Source organism: Saccopteryx leptura, chromosome 3 (assembly GCF_036850995.1).
Source record: "Saccopteryx leptura isolate mSacLep1 chromosome 3, mSacLep1_pri_phased_curated, whole genome shotgun sequence".
NCBI lineage: Eukaryota > Metazoa > Chordata > Mammalia > Chiroptera > Emballonuridae > Saccopteryx > Saccopteryx leptura.
In genome coordinates this window covers 222,334,604-222,352,895 of record NC_089505.1, presented here as the reverse complement: position 1 = coordinate 222,352,895, position 18,292 = coordinate 222,334,604, and the positions used below count along the sequence as shown (strand labels likewise).

The window sequence follows — 18,292 nt, the reverse complement described above, 5'->3', positions numbered from 1 at the left end:
GAACAAACAGTTCATTGTATAACACATTCAAAACTGAATTTTGTTTTTGTGTGCTCACATATGGCTGAAATTTAGGATCAAAACTACAAGGCCTGTTTGTATGTTTACATGTCTGAGTATGTAGTATTTTCATGCTTTCAGATGGTATTATCAAATTAGATTAGATAACAGAGCTATTAAAGGACCTCTACCTTGAGATTTAATTATTTTAGAGATGAGTTGATATAAATTGAATTATTTTCAAAATCACTCCAAATTAACAAAATTGGATCTCTAATACTTTCAATGCAGAAAAAAGGCATTCTTATACAAACTAACCCAAATGTTAGAATTCAGTATCACAAATTTATATAAATCCTTTGCAAAAGAGGCTAATCTAACAGATTTAACAAAAACATGTCTTCTCTGAGTAATCAGCATTTAGTACACATACTTGGTTCTGTTTAGATATGCTCTTTCTAAAGACATAATAGGTTCACTGATCAAATAAGCTAGCACCACTTCTATTTAATGTTTAAGATTATAAAAAATTTATGTTTAACCAAACAATCATTATTCTGACAAATTTTATTTCAACGGTAATCATACTTTTTATAGTATGTGAACTGGAAGACAGTTTCAAAGACTCTTAGGTAACTTAAAATCTTGAACTGATTCTAAATTGAGTTAAATAATTGAGGCGAGCGGCTGGCCAGTTGGCTCAGGGGATGGAGCATTGGCCTGGCGTATGGACAAAACCCAGGTTCGATTCCTGGTCAGGGCAAACAGGAGAAGCGGCCATCTGCTTCTCTCCCCTTTTCTCTTCCCCTCCTGCAGCCAGTGACTCAGTTGGTTCACACGTCTGCCCTGGGTGCTGAGGATAGCTCGTTGGTCCAGGTGTCAGCCTAAGACGCTAAAAAAATAGCTTGATTTGAGCATCATCCCCAGACAGGGGTTGCTAGGTGGATCCTGTTTGGGGGCTTGCGGGAATCTGTCTATCTCCCTTCCTCTCACCTAAAAAAAAAAAAAAAAAGATTTTGATGTTCATTCAATTCCTAAATCATTTTTAGTAAAATAAACTATTTACAAGCAGAATTTTAACTTTATGTATTTTTGCCTTTTTATATAGTAATGAAATATTTGGGGTCTATTACTAAACATGTTTATTTTTGCCACCATGACAAGTTATACCATGAGGGATGTATATGTATAGAAAGTTGTGAGTTTTCAGAAAGGAATTTTGAATGGTCAAGGCTGGCTAAGGTTTGAAGGGTTTATTTATAAGATTTTCAGAAAGAGCTTTAGTATCAAATATACTGATACAAAACTAGAATTTGGCACTCACTCTGTTAAATGATAAGATTTTCTTGAATTATTTGTCTTAAAAGATTGTTAAAGGTTTTTCTTTATTTTCTGAATCATCTGCCCTTGGGCGAAGATTCTGTCTTCTCAGAGTAATTTCCCATACTTTATGTAAACTTTATCATATCATTGAAAGTTATTAAGAGGGTAAATGTTATTGTATATTTGAAAATTACTAAGAGAGTAAATCTTAAGTTCTCATCACAGGAAAAAAACGTTGTAATTATGGGTGATGATGAATGGTAACTAACCTTAGTATAGCAGTCATTTCTCAATATATACATATATCGAATCATTACGTTGTCAATATCTCAACTTAAAAAAAAAGAAAATCTTTGTTTAAAAAAAGAGAGAAATGATAACACAGCATAGCAAATCCTATGAACCCAGAAATTACATTCCACCAAAAGATATGGGTACATGTATTCACCAAAATGCATGTACACAGCAGCATTAATTACAATCCAAAACTGGGAACTATCATGTGGTGACGCAGTCATACAATGAAATTACTATAAGACATTAAGAACAATCTACTGATACCATTGATGAACCTCACATATTGACGTACAAAAAAGTACAATTCCATCATTATAAAGTATATATATATATATTTTTTCTTTTTTTAGAGAGAGAGAGAAAAAGAGGGTAAGGGAGAGGGAGAGAGATGAGAAGCATCAACTCATTGTTGTGGCACTTTACTTATTCATTGATTCTCATACGTGCCTTGACCTGGGGAGCTCCAGCCAAACCTGTGACCGCTTGCTCAAGCCAGTGAACTTGGGCTTCAAGCTAGCCTTTGGGCTCAACCCAGCGACCATGGGATCATTTCGAAGCATGACCTCACGCTCAAGCTGGCGAGCCTGTGCTCAAGCCAGATGAGCCTGCGCTTAAGCTGGCAACCTCAGGGTTTCGAACCTGGGACCTCAGCGTCCCAGGTCAACGCTCTCTTCACTGCGCTACCATCAGTCAGGCATCATCATTATAAAGTTTAAAAACAAAAGACTGGCAAAACCAATCTCTAGTAGAAGTTAGTAAAGAGGTTAGTTTCTCTGGGTTAGGAGAGGTGTGGTAGTATTTGTGGGTTATTTAGAAAAATCATCACACTGTACTTTTACTTTACACTTTTTATTTATGCACTTTTCTGTATGTACATTATATTTGAGTGAAAAGTTTACACTTACTCTGTATTTTTTTCCATTGATTTGAGAGAAAGAGAAGTATCATCAACTTGTTTTACTCAATTGTTCCATCTAGTTGTGTTCTCACTGATTGCTTCTCATATAGGCTCTGACTAGGGGTTGAACCCATGACCTCTGGCATGCTGGGTCAACATTATCCACTGAGCCACCCAGTCAGAGCCTGTATTTTCTTGTTTAGGGTATTTCCTTCCACTTTCTTCTAACTTACCAATAGATATAGCAAGTATTTTTGTTTTGCTGGTTTCAAAAAAGGCTTACATTCTATTTTTATTCTTAGTGTGGTTACCAATGCTTTAATCCACTTAGATTCATATACCTGTCAGCTTACTATCTTCCCACAGGACAAGAGCTTCTGCATGCTTTACATACATATCCTTTTATCTCTTGCTCAATGCCCCAGCCCCAACTGTTAATATTATCTAGAATTTACTTCTATTTGTTAAATTTTATGTGTTGATTTTAGAGAGAAGGGAGTGGGCGAGGAAACAGAGAAACATCAATTTGTTGTTCCACTTATTTATGCATTCATTGGCTGATTCTTTTTTTTTTTTTTTACAGAGGCAGAGATAGACAGGGACAGACAGACAGGAACGGAGGGAGATGAGAAGCATCAATCATCAGTTTCTCGTTGCGCGTTGCGACACCTTAGTTGTTCATTGATTGCTTTCTCACATGTGCCTTGACCGTGGGCCTTCAGCAGACCGAGTAACCCCCTGCTGGAGCCAGCGACCTTGGGTCCAAGCTGGTGGGCTGTTTGCTCAAGCCAGATGAGCCCGCACTCAAGCTGGCGACCTCGGGGTCTCGAACCTGGGTCCTTCTGCATCCCAGTCCGATGCTCTATCCACTGCGCCACCACCTGGTCAGGCCATTGGCTGATTCTTGAATGTGCCCTGACCAGAGACTGAACCCGCACCCTAGGCTTATTGGTATGATGCTCTAACAAACTGAGTACCCCGCCAGGACTAGAATTTTATAGTTCTAGAGATAGCTTATATTTAGTGACTGATCTTTATTTAACAATAAACTTTAGAAAGATACTTAATTACCCTCAATTATATTTCTTGCTACTTGGGTCAGACTTGTTTCTGAGTACTTCTAAATACTTTCAGTGAGTCCTGGGTGTCAGACTTCTGAAGCCTTGCATGCCTGAGAACATTTTCATTATGCTCTCACATTTAAATTTTATGCCCTTTTCCTTCAATACATAAAACTCATCAATGAATTTCTTGAATTCAAAAGATTCACCTTGAGATGTCTCATATCTGTCTGATTCTGGTTCAAACTCTATGGTGGATCTGCTTTTCTCCATGGGCACCTTTAAGATTTTCTTTGATATCTGACCAGGAGGTAGCGCAGTGGACAGAGCATTGGACTAGGATGCTGAGAACCCAGGTTCGAAGCCCTGAGGTCACCAGCTTGAGCGCAGGCTCATCTGGTTTGAGCAAGGCTCACCAGCTTGAGCCCAAGGTCGCTGGCTTGAGCAAGGAGTCACTCGTTCTGCTGGAGCCCAAAGGTCAAGACACATAAGAGAAAGCAATCAGTGAACAACTAAGGAGCTGCAACAAAGAACTGATGCTTCTCATCTCTCCCCCTAAAAATTTTAAAAATTCTTTGACTATAAATGTCCAGATGTGGGTTTTCCTTGTTTCCTTTTTGTAGTATTTGTGGGTTATTTAGAACAATACCCTTTCAAACTGAGGCTTTCTATTTTTCTCTTAATTCCTAGAAATTCTTTTTAAAAATATTTTCCTTAATTTTTCTCTCCAAGATTTTTTTTTTTTTTTGTATTTTTCTGAAGCTGGAAACAGGGAGAGACAGTCAGACAGACTCCCGCATGCGCCCGACCGGGATTCACCCGGCACGCCCACCAGGGACAACGCTCTGCCCACCAGGGGGCGATGCTCTGCCCCTCCGGGGCGTCGCTCTGCCGCGACCAGAGCCACTCTAGCGCCTGGGGCAGAGGCCAAGGAGCCATCCCCAGCGCCCGGGCCATCTTTGCTCCAATGGAGCTTTGGCAGCGGGAGGGGAAGAGAGAGACAGAGAGGAAGGGGGGGGGTGGAGAAGCAAATGGGCGCTTCTCCTATGTGCCCTGGCCAGGAATCGAACCCAGGTCCCCCACACGCCAGGCCGATGCTCTACCGCTGAGCCAACCCGCCAGGGCCTCTCCAAGATTCTTAATTGTATTATTTCTACTTCTTTTCTCCATATTTATTATTTTTTTAAAGATTTTATTTATTCATTTTAGAGGAGACAGAGAGAGAGAGAGAGAGAAGGGGGGGAGGAGCAGGAAGCATCAACTCCCATATGTGCCTTGACCAGGCAAGCCCAGGTTTTGAACCAGCGACCTTAGCGTTCCAGGTCAATGCTTTAGCCACTGTGCCACCACAGGTCAGGCTTCTCCATATTTCTTGATGCCTTCTAAGAGTGTTCCTAATTGTAACCTCCCAACTCACTACTTCATTCTCTGGGCATTAATTATTCTGCTTTTTCCCTATCATTGTCTTGTTTTAATTATACTTACTTTTTCCGTAACTAATTCTTGTTTTTGGGTTTTTTTGTGTTTTTTTATTGTTGTTTTATCTTACGATTCCTAACCATAACTCCTTCCCTATATGAATATATATAGACTTCTTGGTCTATCTCTGCCAATGGTTCTGCATCAGAAGCTGTTTGTTGTCTAGTGTGATGCCTTTTGATGAGGTGACTGTCTCTTTAAATGTCCAGCTATTTGGGAGTAGGTGTCAAAGAAGGCCAGTGAGGAACTAAAACTTTCATTTCCATGACCAGTACTTAGGCCTCCAGTCCTGCCCCATGATGAGCCTGGACATCCACCTGTACCTGGAGGTAACAAAGCAGCTGGGGTTGTGTTAGCAAAGACCTTGTGGAGAGTTAAAACATTCACCACTGCCCAGGAGTTAACAGGGGCGTGTAAACCCTGCAGTGTAAACTGAGGCAAAGTGAGAATAAGTCACTCCTTCCCATTCCAGCCAGGCTGGCATTAGCAGAGGCCCAGTGGGGAGCTGAAACTCCCACCTCCACCCAGCAGTAAAGAGAAGCCCCTCTCCCACCAGAGGGCCAATGAAAACCAAGAGAAGATCCTAGCCTAGCCTTCTATGTCACCTGGCGGCACCAACGCAGCCCCTTTACCCTGCCAGAGCAGTCTCAAGCAGGCCTGCTCAAACAGAAGACTGATATAAGATCTAGTTTCATACGTAACACCCAGGATGTCCAAGTTTCAATCATAACCACTCAAAGAACATCTCAAGATCCAGCAAAATCTCAGCTTGAATGAGAAAAAACAAAAGAATGTCAACATTGCAATGTCACAGATATTAGAGGAATCTAACAAGGATTTTAAAGTAGTCATCATAAAATGCTTCAGTGAGCAATTACGAACATGTTTGAGACAAATTAAAAATAAATGATTCTCAGCAAGGTGCCTGACCAGGTGGTGGCACAGTGGATAGAGCGTCAGACTGGGATGCAGAGGACCCAGGTTTGAGACCCCGAGGTCGCCAGCTTGAGCGCAGGCTCATCTGGTTTGAGCAAAGCTCACCAGCTTGGACCCAAGGTCGCTGGCTTGAGCAAAGAGTCACTCAGTCTGCTGTTGCCACCCCCCCCCCCCATCAAGGCACATATGAGAAATCAATCAATGAACAACTAAAGTGCTGCATAGATGAGTTGATATTTCTCATCTCTCTCCCTTCCTATCTGTTCCTATCTGTCCCTCTTCGCTGACTCTGTCTCTGCCACACACAAAAAAAATTCTCAGCAAGGTGATATAAGATAAAAAGAATAAGAAATTTTAGAACTGAAAAATATAACCAGCTAAGTGAAAATTTTGATGGACTCAATAGCAGAATAGAAGGGGCAGAGGAATCAGTGAACTTTAAAACAGAACAGAGCCTGACCAAATGGTGCCGTACTGAATAGAGCATCAGCCTGGGATGCTGAGGACCCAGGTCTGAAACCCCAAGGTCGCTGGCTTGGGCATAGGGTCATTGGGCTTCAGCACCAGCTCATCAGCATGAGCATGGGCTTACCAGCTTTAGCATGGGATCCTAGACATGACCCCATGGTTACAGGCTTGAAGCCCAACGTCAGGGCATGTATGAGAAAGCAATCAATGAACAACTAAAGTGCTGCAACTATGAGTTGATTCTTCTCATCTCTCTCCCTTCCTGTCTGTCTGTCTGTCTGTCTCTCTCGCTAAAAAACAAAAAGCAGAACAAGAGAAATACAATCAGAACAGAGAATAAAGGTATAAAAAATAAACTTTTTAAAAAGGGATAGTCTGAGGGCCCTGTGGGACTATAATTAAAGACCTAACATTCATGTCACTGGGGTCTGGAGGACTGGAAAAGGGGATGGGACTGAAAATTAATTGCTGAAAACCCCCCAAATTTGACAAAAGGCATAAGTCCACAGATTCAAGAAGCTGAGTAAATCCTAACACGACCAGCCCAAAGAAAATCATGCCAAAATACCTCATAGTCAAGTCTGAGAACCAAAAACAAAGAATACTGAAAGCACGAAGAAACATCACCTTGTCTATAGGGGGAAATTTTTTTTTTTTTTTTCTGAAGCTGGAAACAGGGAGAGACAGTCAGACAGACTCCCGCATGCGCCCGACCGGGATCCACCCGGCACGCCCACCATGGGGCGACGCTCTGCCCACCAGGGGGCGATGCTCTGCCCATCCTGGGCGTCGCCATGTTGCGACCAGAGCCACTCTAGCGCCTGAGGCAGAGGCCACAGAGCCATCCCCAGCGCCCGGGCCATCTTTGCTCCAATGGAGCCTCGGCTGCGGGAGGGGAATAGAGAGACAGAGAGGAAAGCGCGGCGGAGGGGTGGAGAAGCAAATGGGTGCTTCTCCTGTGTGCCCTGGCCGGGAATCGAACCCGGGTCCTCCGCACGCTAGGCCGACGCTCTACCGCTGAGCCAACCGGCCAGGGCCTAGGGGGAAATTTTTGAATGACAGCAGATTTCTCATCAGAAACCAAGAAGTAGCATACTATTTTTCAAGTGCTGAAAAAAACAATCAACCCAGAATCATAAGTATTGAGTGAAAATATCCTTCAGTAATGAAATGGAAATAAAGATACAGCCAGATGAAGGAAAATTAAAAACATTCATTACAAACTGACCTCTAAAAGAATGGCTAAAGGGCCTAACTAGGTGGTGGTGCAGTGGACAGAGTCAGCCTGGGATGCAGAGGACCCAGGTTTGAAACCCTGAGGTTGCCAGCTTGAGCGCGGGCTCACCAGCTTGAGCATGGGGTCACTGGCTTGAGTGTGGGATCCTAGACATGACCCCACGGTTGCTGGCTTAAGCACAAAGGTCGCAGGATTGAGCAAGGGGTCACTCAGGTTGCAGGACTGAGCAAGGGGTCACTCGCTCTGCTGTAGCCCCCCCCCCCAGTCAAGGCACATCTGAGAAAGTAATCTGAACTAAGGTGCCGCAATGAAGAATTGATGCTTCTCATCTCTTTCCCTTCCTGCCTGCCTGTCCCTGTCTAAAAAAAAAAAAAAGAACGGCTAAAGGAAGTTCTCTAAACAGAAAGGAAATAATAATAGAATCTTTGAACATCAGGAAGGAAGAAAGAACACTGTAAAGAATAAAATATGGGTAAATACAATAGATTTTTTTCTTCTGTTCAATTTTCTAAATTACACTTGAAACAAAACTTAAAGCACTATCTAATGTGTTTCTCAACCTATAGACAATCATATTAAGAAGTAGGGGAGGCTAGCCCTGGCCGGTTGGCTCAGTGGTAGAGCGTCGGCCTGGGGTGCAGGAGTCCCGGGTTTGATTCCCGGCCAGGGCACACAGGAGAAGCGCCCATCTGCTTCTCCACCCCTCCCCCTCTCCTTCCTCTCTGTCTCTCTCTTCCCCTCCCGCAGCCAAGGCTCCATTGGAGCAAAGTTGGCCCCAGGTGCTGAGGATGGCTCTATGGACTCTGCCTCAGGTGCTAGAATGGCTCTGGATGCAACAGAGCAATGGCGCAGATGGGCAGAGCATCGCCCCGTGATGGGCATGCCGGGTGGATCCCGGGCGCATGCGGGAGTCTGTCTGACTGCCTCCCCATTTCCAACTTCAGAAAAATACAAAAAAAACAAAAAAAAAAAAGGAGGAAGGTTAAAGGAACATAAAGGGAGGTTAGGCTTCTACCCTTCAAACTAGTACATGTGGAGACCAGTAGACTGATAAATTTTGTGTATACATAGTGCAAAATCTAGAACCACCACTAAAAGCTTCTCATAGAAGGAGATACATGCAAAAACACTACAGAGAAATCAAAATGGCATGCTAAAAAAATGTTTAAGTAATGCACTTGATGGTAGGTAAAAGAAACACAAATAGAAAACAAACACTAAAATGGTTGACTTAAGCCCTAACACATCTGAGTGCAGCAAAAGTAGGTCTACAGTCATTTGTTTGAAAAATAATACTAAATAATAATACAAGAATGAACTGTTTTATGTACTCAGAATTGTAAACCTACTTTTGCCCCAACTGTATAATTATATTAAATGGAGACAATCTAAACACACCAATTAAAACACACCATCAAGAATGTCAGATAGCCTGACCAGGCGGTGCAGTGGGTAGATCGTCAGACTGGGATGCAGAGGACCCAGGTTCGAAACCCTGAGGTCGCTGGCTTGAGTGCAGGCTCATCTGGTTTGAGCAGGCTTGTTGCTTGAGTGTGGGGTCGCTGGCTTGAGCAACGGGTCACTTGGTCTGCTGTATACCCCCCACCCCCGTCAAGGCACATATGAGAAATCAATCAATGAACAAGCAATCAACAAACTAACATGCTGCAACGAAGAATTGATGCTTCTCATCTCTCTCCCTTCCTGTCTGTCCCTCTCTCTGATTGTCAAGAAGAAAGAAAAAAGAATGTCAGATAAACTTCAGGGCCAAGAAAATTAGCAGGTAAAGAGAAACATTACATAATGACAATTCACCAAAGAGAGAAAGGAATTCTAAATGTATATGCAACAGATAACAGAACTGTAGAATGTGTGATGCAAAAACTGACAGAGCTGAAAGGGCAACACAGACAACCCCACAATTAGTGTTAGAAATTCCCACACCACTCTCTCAAGAACTGTCAAGATACGGTGGGATAAGAACCCACCAGAGTGGGCTGAGGCAGTCAGGTACACTGTGCTCAAAATTTGGCAGAGACCATCCATCCATGAAGGGCTCCAAAGCTGCAAAGTCCTGTAACAACAGGAACAAAACTGGGCCCTAGTCAGTTGAGGTCATGAGGTCAATGTCTGTCAGAACTGCTGGGAGAAGATTCCCTTCATAATTGCTATGGCCCTGTCCCTATATTCCTTAAGTATAAGTCAGCTAACATCTGAGCAATCTAATCCTCACCTTTCACTTCATCTGACTCTCCCAAGTCAGTGAGACTTGAGTTCGGAGGGAAAGAACATGTCAGGTCTCCACTATAGATGGTGGAAAATGACTCACTTGTATAGGACATTCCAAGCAGTCTACCAGAACTGTGGTTTCTACTCAGAGGGTTCCGATGACAGGTATAAGGTCCAGGAATTTAAGGACAGGAGGGAAGGTCCTCTTGAATACAAGTGCACAAATAATCTGGAGGTTGGAATTCATTCATTTACTTCTCAGGATCATAATGGATGGAGGGCAAGACTCCACCTGACTCAGGCCAAGCTGAGGTCCCACCACAGCAGCAGCCATCACTGTAGGTTATGTGTGTGTGATGTAAACTGAAAAGGGTTCCATGAAGGCCAAACCACCATCTCCTCACCTGGGATAATCTCCACTTCTGGTCTCCCACCTTAGAACCCAGCACACTGCAGAATAGAACAGACACTGGCCTCAGTCTGTCTGGTTCTAGTCCTGCTTCTGCCACTTCCTGTTGTGTGACTTCTTTGTGCCTCAGGTTCCTCACCCGTAAAAAGGGAGTTATAGTACCTACCTCATGTCACCAAACATCAATGAGATGAACACAGGTCATCACAATATCTTAGCTTTCACTTTCCGTGCCACATCACTAGGCGGTTACCAGAATAAACACGTGAAGTCAACTGAAAACAGGCTGGAATGATGCAAATTTGTTTTTATTTTTTTAATTGTTCCTGCTAATGTAAAAACAGAACTGTCACAGAGGCTCAGTCTGTAACCCAACCAGCCCAAGCCTGTTCTTTCAGTTGGGCCACGAAGAGACAGGGCTTTTTTACCTCCTCAAAGCATAAGGACATCTCCCAGAGGACTCCAGCATGCCTCTGTCATCCAAAAATTTAACCAAAGCCTTCTTGAGCTTTCTACATTTTGGTCAGCAGTATTCCTACCTGAGGTTACAGACCCCTGGTCTGCTCTGTGATGGGTGGAGGATAGCTTCCTCCTACATTTCAAGCAGTGGAATTGGAGACGTGTAGAGTTGGGGAACAGGACTCTATGGACTTCATTGATTTCCCCCTTGAGCCTGTCCCTTTGAGGTAAGAATCTATGTTCTCACAATTCTCCTTCTCCAGCTTGGCCTTCTTTAGGGTATACAACCCACACCTCAGGAAGTCATACATGGGAAGCACATGGGCATTTACACAAAAGCAGGAACATGAATTTGTTGCTCCTCTGGCCCCAGCACACAACCAGCCAGCATCTTTCAGGAGCAGCTCTGCCAGCTCTGTCTAGGCTACAGTCCTAAGTTATGAACGGCTGTTTAGGACCCTCTAACTGTCCTAAAAGATTCCTAAAAGGTTCACACAGTCTCCCACAATCCTATTGTCCTTGGATCCTGTATGTTACTATTCTCCCTATAAAGTTATCAACCCCCAGGCCCACAATCCCTTTCAGATTTCATATCTTCTTCAAACTTACAAAATGCCTCCTGAGTTTCAGAAAGCAATTACCCACCAGCTAATGCAAGAATACAGCCTAGGCCCTGGCCAGTTGGCTCAGTGGATAGTGTCAGCCCAGTGTGTGGATGTCCTGAGTTTTTTTTGTTTTTTTTTTTTTTTTACACAGAGACAGAGTCAGAGAGAGGGATAGACAGGGACAGACAGACAGGAACGAAGAGATGAGAAGCATCAATCATTAGTTTTTCGTTGCGACACCTTAGTTGTTCATTGATTGCTTTCTCATATGTGCCTTGACCATGAGCCTTCAGCAGACCAAGTGACCCCTTGCTCGAGCCAGCGACCTGAGCTTTTGTTCAAACCAGATAAACCCGCGCTCAAGATGGCGACCTCGGGGTCTCAAACCTGGGTCCTCAGCATCCCAGTCTGACGCTCTATCCACTGTGCCACCACCTGATCAAGTGATGTCCTGAGTTTGATCCCCAGTCGACACACATGAGAAGCAACTATCTGCTTCTCTCCCCCCCTTCTCCCCCCTCACAGCCAGTGGCTTGATTGATTCAAGTGTTGGCCCTGGGTGCTAAAGACAGCTCAGTTGGTTTGGGAATTGGCCTTAAACACTGAGGATCACTCGCTTAATTTGAGCATCAGCCCCAGACTAGAGTTGCCGGGTGGCTCCCAGTCAGGGTGTATGTGAAAGTCTATATTCCTTCCTCTCATGTTAAAAAAAAAAGAATGCAGCTGAATTCACCACTTAAGACCTGCTTTGCAGGAGTCAGGGAGGAAGGGTATGATATTTAAGGCGCCCTGTGCATTCCTGCCAGGCACATCCCCAGACCTGTCTTATCTGAGACTCCTGTACACTATGCACCCTTCCTGGCTGCCACTCAGACTGGAAGGTAAGGCTCCTGAATTGAATGCAGGCAGCCTAGTTTGGATATACAATGCACATGGATCAAGGCCCTGGACCACAGTTCTGGCCATGGCATGCTGTAGTCCCTCCCTGCCTACAGATACCGAACATAGTCTCATTATATGGCCTGACTTATCACCAAAGCTGGAAACATTCCAGTGTATGGAAGGGAAGGGACGACAGTTCTAAGCCAAATCTAAAACTACATTTGCACACAGGTATTGTGAGGAGAAAGGAGGGACTCTGAGCTCCATCTCAGCGATTACCAGGAACCCCCAACTCCTGGCTCAGGCTGGCACCAGAGCCCTGCACAGCACTATCAGCTCCAATGGTTTTCCCACTTCAAGCAAGAAGACAAGTCACAAGGGAAAAAACAGAACCCCTGAAGCATGACCTTCATCATTTGAAGCCTAAGCTTCCTGGGATGGTCCTGATGTTAGCTGATTACAGGTACTGATTGATTTACAACCTATGCAACTTATGACCATTCCACTTTATGACCACAATTGCTAGCCACAACTGCTCTGCGTCTGGCAGCGCAAGCGTTGCCCAGCTGGGCGTACAACAGTGCGGACCAGCTTCCGGCAGCACTACCATCTCCATGTGCACCATTTCAACTGTTATCCCAGACTCAGTACAGCAATGTGTGCTTTGTGTTTTGGATATTTTTCATCAAACCCCTCCCAAGATGTCTACCAAGAGGAAATTGTCTTTGACTTAAAGATTTTTATAACATCATTTCACAGTACTGTACAGATAGCCTACTCAAGTTACGACCCAAATCGTGTTACAACCGGTCTGTCAGAACCAATTGTGGTCGTAAGTCGAGCACTAGCTGTATTCCTGTTTCAACTCCAAGCACTGAAGAGACATTGTGGGGGTGGGAGTTTCTTCCCCATGACCTTGCAAATTTTTCTCATCTCTAGTTGAATCCGCAGTTCCGTAGGTTCCCTAGTAGCTTCAAGGTTCCTGCGTTTTCACTGCAGGACTTAGAGACACGTTCTTGAAGCTACTTCATTCGCCGTCCCATTGCTCTTCTTCAGTCTGTTTGACCCGCAGGCTTCTTGAACACAGGAGCTGCCCAAACCATGATGAAAAAAGAGGCAGCTCTCATCTTTTCGCAGCTGCTGCTCTCCACATGTGCAGGGGCCACAAGGACTGAGAGGTGGCTGCCCAGTTCTCTCTGCCCTCTCATGGATGTAAAATTAGGAATTTCAGTCTCAGCAGGCTACTCTGATGTGGTTTCTAAAGGGGAGCTTCATAGGGAGCACTCTCACATGCTGCACAATGAGGGCAGCAGCAGTGTCCAAAACAAGCCCTTTTAATATTGACCAAATGGCCAGTGAGCCAGGATGACCCTGGTCCTCAGCAAAGGGCTATCAATCTGAACTGCGCAGCTCTGGACCATGTGGACATCTCCTCCCAACTAGGCATGGGGCAGCACAGATTTCCCAAAGGAGCTCCTTTACCAAGTGCAAGTGGTCCAACACTGCTATTTGGGGCAAGTCACAGCTAGTGCTGGTGACCTGTAGATGCTGGAGGACGATGCTCCTCTGTTGGCACTATGTCAAATACAGCTGGCAGGGAGGCAAAAATAAGTGTCTTAAAGAGGTCTTCAGACAAGTGGACAGCTCAGCAGAACAGCACACGTGCCCAAGGTTCACTGCTGCAGCCAACACCAACCTGGGAAAGGAGGACGGTCACACGACTTCTTCAGGGAGCTGGAGGCAGGCACTATGGCAGGAGAGGTAACGAACAAGGGTCAGAACTTGGCCAGGTTAACACATCCAGATCCTCTGACCCCTCGCCCCACTCCTGAGAATGTATGCCAAGGTGATTCTCAACAGGGAAGAGGCTGGGTGTGCAAGGACGTGAGTGCTAGCTGCCAAGTGATTCACAGAACATGGACACGACTCAGAGACCCACCTCTACCACTTCCTAAGGCCAGTGACTTATGCTCTCTGAGCCTCCTTTTCCTCATCTGTGCGACAACAGCACCTACTCCCCAGGCAGTTGTGAAGTCAAAGCACCTGGAGTATAACACCTGTTTAACTACAAAGGTGAGTTCTTACTACACATGGAGACAGGAAAAGGAAGCAGGTGAATGTTAAGGGTGACATCGTTGAAAGGAAGTTCTCCATACTTGGTCTGACAGTATCATTTTTGAGGCCAATCTATTTTTTAGTGTGGTAGGTAGAGGATGTCCTGAATCATTGAGCCCTGCAGCTCTGGAAGAATAAAGCAAGGTGAGAGAGCTGGCCTTTTCTCACCAAGGTTCACCCACTTCTCTAGATTTCACCTTTGGAAAACTGCTGAGGTCTGTGAGAAACTGGTAAAGAGAGGAGGGTGAAGGACACAGGGGAGTGGGAATGAAGAGGGCCTGACAATCACAACTGGAAAGGATGCGCCTCCCATGTGCTCACCCCTGCCCCCAAAGGCAGGCTGTGCACAGATGCTTCCTCTATCTTGGTTAGGAACACACCTGACAGTGAGCCCACTCTTCAGGGGCTGCCACAAGGTCACAGTGTGTGGCCAGGGAGGAGTAACATGTGGTGACCACAGGCAAGGATCCATTCTCAGGACTCTAATGCAGCAGGTACAGCAGCCTCTGTACGCTCCTCCTCTTTCAGCTTCTCAGCTGTGAGGAGTAGTACACAACAATTCAGCTCCGTAAAGGAAACACACAGCCAATGTCCATCAGTGCCAGAAACATAACAGATTAAGTGCTTGCACAGACCACAGAGAAGTCGAGCTGGTATTCATAAGTGTTTTTCTTTGTAAATCCCTTCTACCCATGAATATTGCAGTATGTAACCCCAAAACAGAAAGGGACTATTTTTTTCAAACTAAACACCATTATCACATGTGGGAAAGGTTACTATTTCCTTAATAGCAATAATTATCCAATCAGTATTCAAATTTTCAAATGTCTTAAGTGAAAGTTTGTTTCTCAACCTTTAAAAATCTATCCCTCAAGTCTGAGGGGATCCTGAGACAGCTCCTACTAATGCCGCCATCACAGCAATCACTGCCTCCCTAGAGAAAATGAAAAGCCAAAGCCCAGAATGGCGGGTGACCTGGCCAGGACCAAAAGCTGCCTGAGACAGAGAGCCCAACCAGACCCCACTACATTCCACGGCATCACTCTGTCTGGCAGTCCAAACATAAGGAGGTAACTGTTTAGAAACTTTCATGTCAGCAAGTCTTTTTTTTTTTTAAGCATGAGAGAGAGAGAGAGAGAGAGAGAGAGAGAGAGGGAGGGAGAGGGAGGGAGCGAGGGAGGGGAAGGGAGAGAGATAAGAAGTATCAATTCTTTGTTGTGGCACCTTAGTTGTTCATTGACTGCTTTCTCATATGTGCCTTGACAGGGGGCTCCAGCTGAGCCTGTGACCCCTTGCTCAAGCCGGTGGCATTTGGCTCAAGCCAACAACCTTGGGCTTCAAGCCAGCAACTTTGGGCTTCAAGCCCGCAACCTTTGGGCTCAAGACAGTGACCATGGGGTCATATCTATGATCCCATGCTCAAGCCAGCGACCCTGTGCTCAAGTTGGTGAGCCCGCTCTGAAGCCAGATGAGCCCTCACTCAAGCCAGCAACCTCAGGGTTTTGAACCTGGGTCCTCTGTGTCCCAGGCTGATACTCTATCCCAGGGGTCCCCAAACTACGGCCCGTGGGCCACATGCGGCCCCCTGAGGCCATTTATCCGGCCCCCGCCGCACTTCCGAAAGGGGCACCTCTTTCATTGGTGGTCAGTGAGAGGAGCATAGTTCCCATTGAAATACTGGTCAGTTGGTTGATTTAAATTTACTTGTTCTTTTTTTTTTTTTTTTTGTATTTTTCTGAAGCTGGAAACAGGGATAGACAGTCAGACAGACTCCCGCATGCGCCCGACCGGGATCCACCCGGCACGCCCACCAGGGGCGACGCTCTGCCCACCAGGGGGCGATGCTCTGCCCCTCCGGGACCAGAGCCACTCTAGCGCCTGGGGCAGAGGCCAAGGAGCCATCCCCAGCGCCCAGGCCATCTTTGCTCCAATGGAGCCTCGCTGCGGGAGGGGAAGAGAGAGACAGAGAGGAAGGAGAGGGGGAGGGGTGGAGAAGCAGATGGGCGCCTCTCCTGTGTGCCCTGGCCGGGAATCGAACCCAGGACTTCTGCACGCCAGGCCGACGCTCTACCACTGAGCCAACCAGCCAGGGCCAAATTTACTTGTTCTTTATTTTAAATATTGTATTTGTTCCCATTTTGTTTTTTTTTACTTTAAAATAAGATCTGTGCAGTGTGCATAGGGATTTGTTCATAGTTTTTTTTATAGTCTGGCCCTCCAATGGTCTGAGGGACAGTGAACTGGTCCCCTGTGTAAAAAGTTTGGGGACCCCTGCTCTATCCACTGTGCCACTGCCTGGTCAGGCTCACATCAGCAAGCCTTAATCTAATAATACCTCTTCTGTCTATAAGAAAAGAATTATCATTAGAACCCTCCTAGTAATTATATACCCATTTTAATGAGATAAAAACTAAGCTCTGGTAGAAGTCAAATGTTATCTTTTTTTTTTTTTTAATGTTATCTTTTTTTTTTTTTTGTATTTTTCCTGAAGCTGGAAATGGGGAGGCAGTCAGACAGACTCCTGCATGCGCACGACCGGGATCCACCCGGCATGCCCACCAGGGGGCGATGCTCTGCCCATCTGGGGGCGTCGCTCTGCCGCAATCAGAGCCATTCTAGTGCCTGAGGCAGAGGCCACAGAGCCATCCTCAGTGCCCGGGCAAACTCTGCTCCAGTGGAGCCTCGGCTGCGGGAGGGGAAGAGAGAGACAGAGAGGAAGGAGAGGGGGAGGGGTGGAGAAGCAGATGGGCGCTTCCCCTGTGTGCCCTGGCCGGGAATCGAACCAGGGATTCCTGCATGCCAGGCCGACGCTCTACCATTGAGCCAACCAGCCAGGGCCTTAAATGTTATCTTTAATCTGTGCTTCCATTTAGCCATGAACAAGGATTCTCCACGACCTCTAATCTCTTCTCATTACTAAGCAGTTCCCCTAGGCCATAGCAAGCCCAAAGGACCATCTAACAGAGTGGAGGGCATCATATGCTGGGGACCTGGTTCTAGTTGTGCATCAACTCGGCACCAGCAAAGGTTAGAGCTGCCTGAAAAGTGGCCCCACTGGCTTACAGGTAATTTCTATCAAACCATCAAGGAACCGGTCATTTCTATACTATATAAGTGTTTTAGAATATGAGAAAAACATAAAATACTTCCCATCTCATTCTATAAGGATAGAACTACCCCTTTTATACAACTGGACAAGGAAAGCACAAACAGAGTAAAGTGGGGGTAACTGAAAGAAACCTGCAATTCTCACTAAGCCAATCTCACTAATAAACAGGGGCCAAAATCCTAAATAAATAAAAGCAAATCAGAAGAATGCTTTTGCTCTGAAACACTTGGATTCTTTTTCTTTTGTTCCTTTTTGACAGTGTCTTCTTCCCTATGTGTACAAATTAAAAATAAATTGAGGCATGGGTAAAAATAAAAGAGGGAGAATAGGATATATTGGAATAGGATATATTGGACAAGCTACTGAATATGAAATTTATATAGTTTGATATTTAGAAATAAATTAAAGTAGTTCATCATTTTAACTAATAAGAAACTGTTTATGCTCATTCATCTCATTTGATTCCAAAAGGAAGGGCAAAGGACAAAATTCAAAACCTGTTATTTATCAAGAGAAAGGAAAAGAATAATGATATTAGCAGCCTGGCCTGTGGTGGCACAGTGGATAAACGATGACCTAGAATGCTGAGATCGCAGGTCTGAAACTCTGGTTTGCCTGGTCAAGGTGCATACAATGAACAACTAAAGTGAAGCAACTACAAGTTGATGCTTCTCATTCCCTCTGTCTCTCTTCTAAAAATCAATGAATAAAACCTTAAAAAAGAAAAAAAGATATTAGCAAATTAGAAACACAACAGTTATTTCCTTAACTTGAGGACCTGAATT

General features: G+C 45.0%; 1 protein-coding gene and 1 non-coding gene across 12 annotated transcripts in view; one reads left to right on the top strand and one right to left on the bottom strand.

Annotated features, from left to right (window-relative positions):
* Window positions 1-583: 583 nt before the first annotated feature.
* The window catches only part of KANSL3 (KAT8 regulatory NSL complex subunit 3), a 64,182-nt gene continuing 46,473 nt past the window's right edge, over window positions 584-18,292 (bottom strand). For 8 of the 11 annotated variants that reach the window (XM_066377643.1, XM_066377646.1, XM_066377642.1 and 5 more), the window contains one exon: window positions 585-993. In XM_066377643.1, coding sequence (XP_066233740.1) covers window positions 880-993 — 114 coding nt within the window. In that variant the 3' untranslated portion in view covers window positions 585-879. Of the gene's footprint in view, window positions 994-10,624; window positions 14,031-18,292 lie in introns of those variants that run through there. The other 3 variants (XM_066377652.1, XM_066377653.1, XM_066377650.1) reach the window with 3 other exon arrangements.
* TRNAP-GGG (transfer RNA proline (anticodon GGG)) lies at window positions 8,295-8,370 on the top strand. The gene has a single exon. It is a non-coding gene; the product is annotated as a tRNA-Pro (tRNA).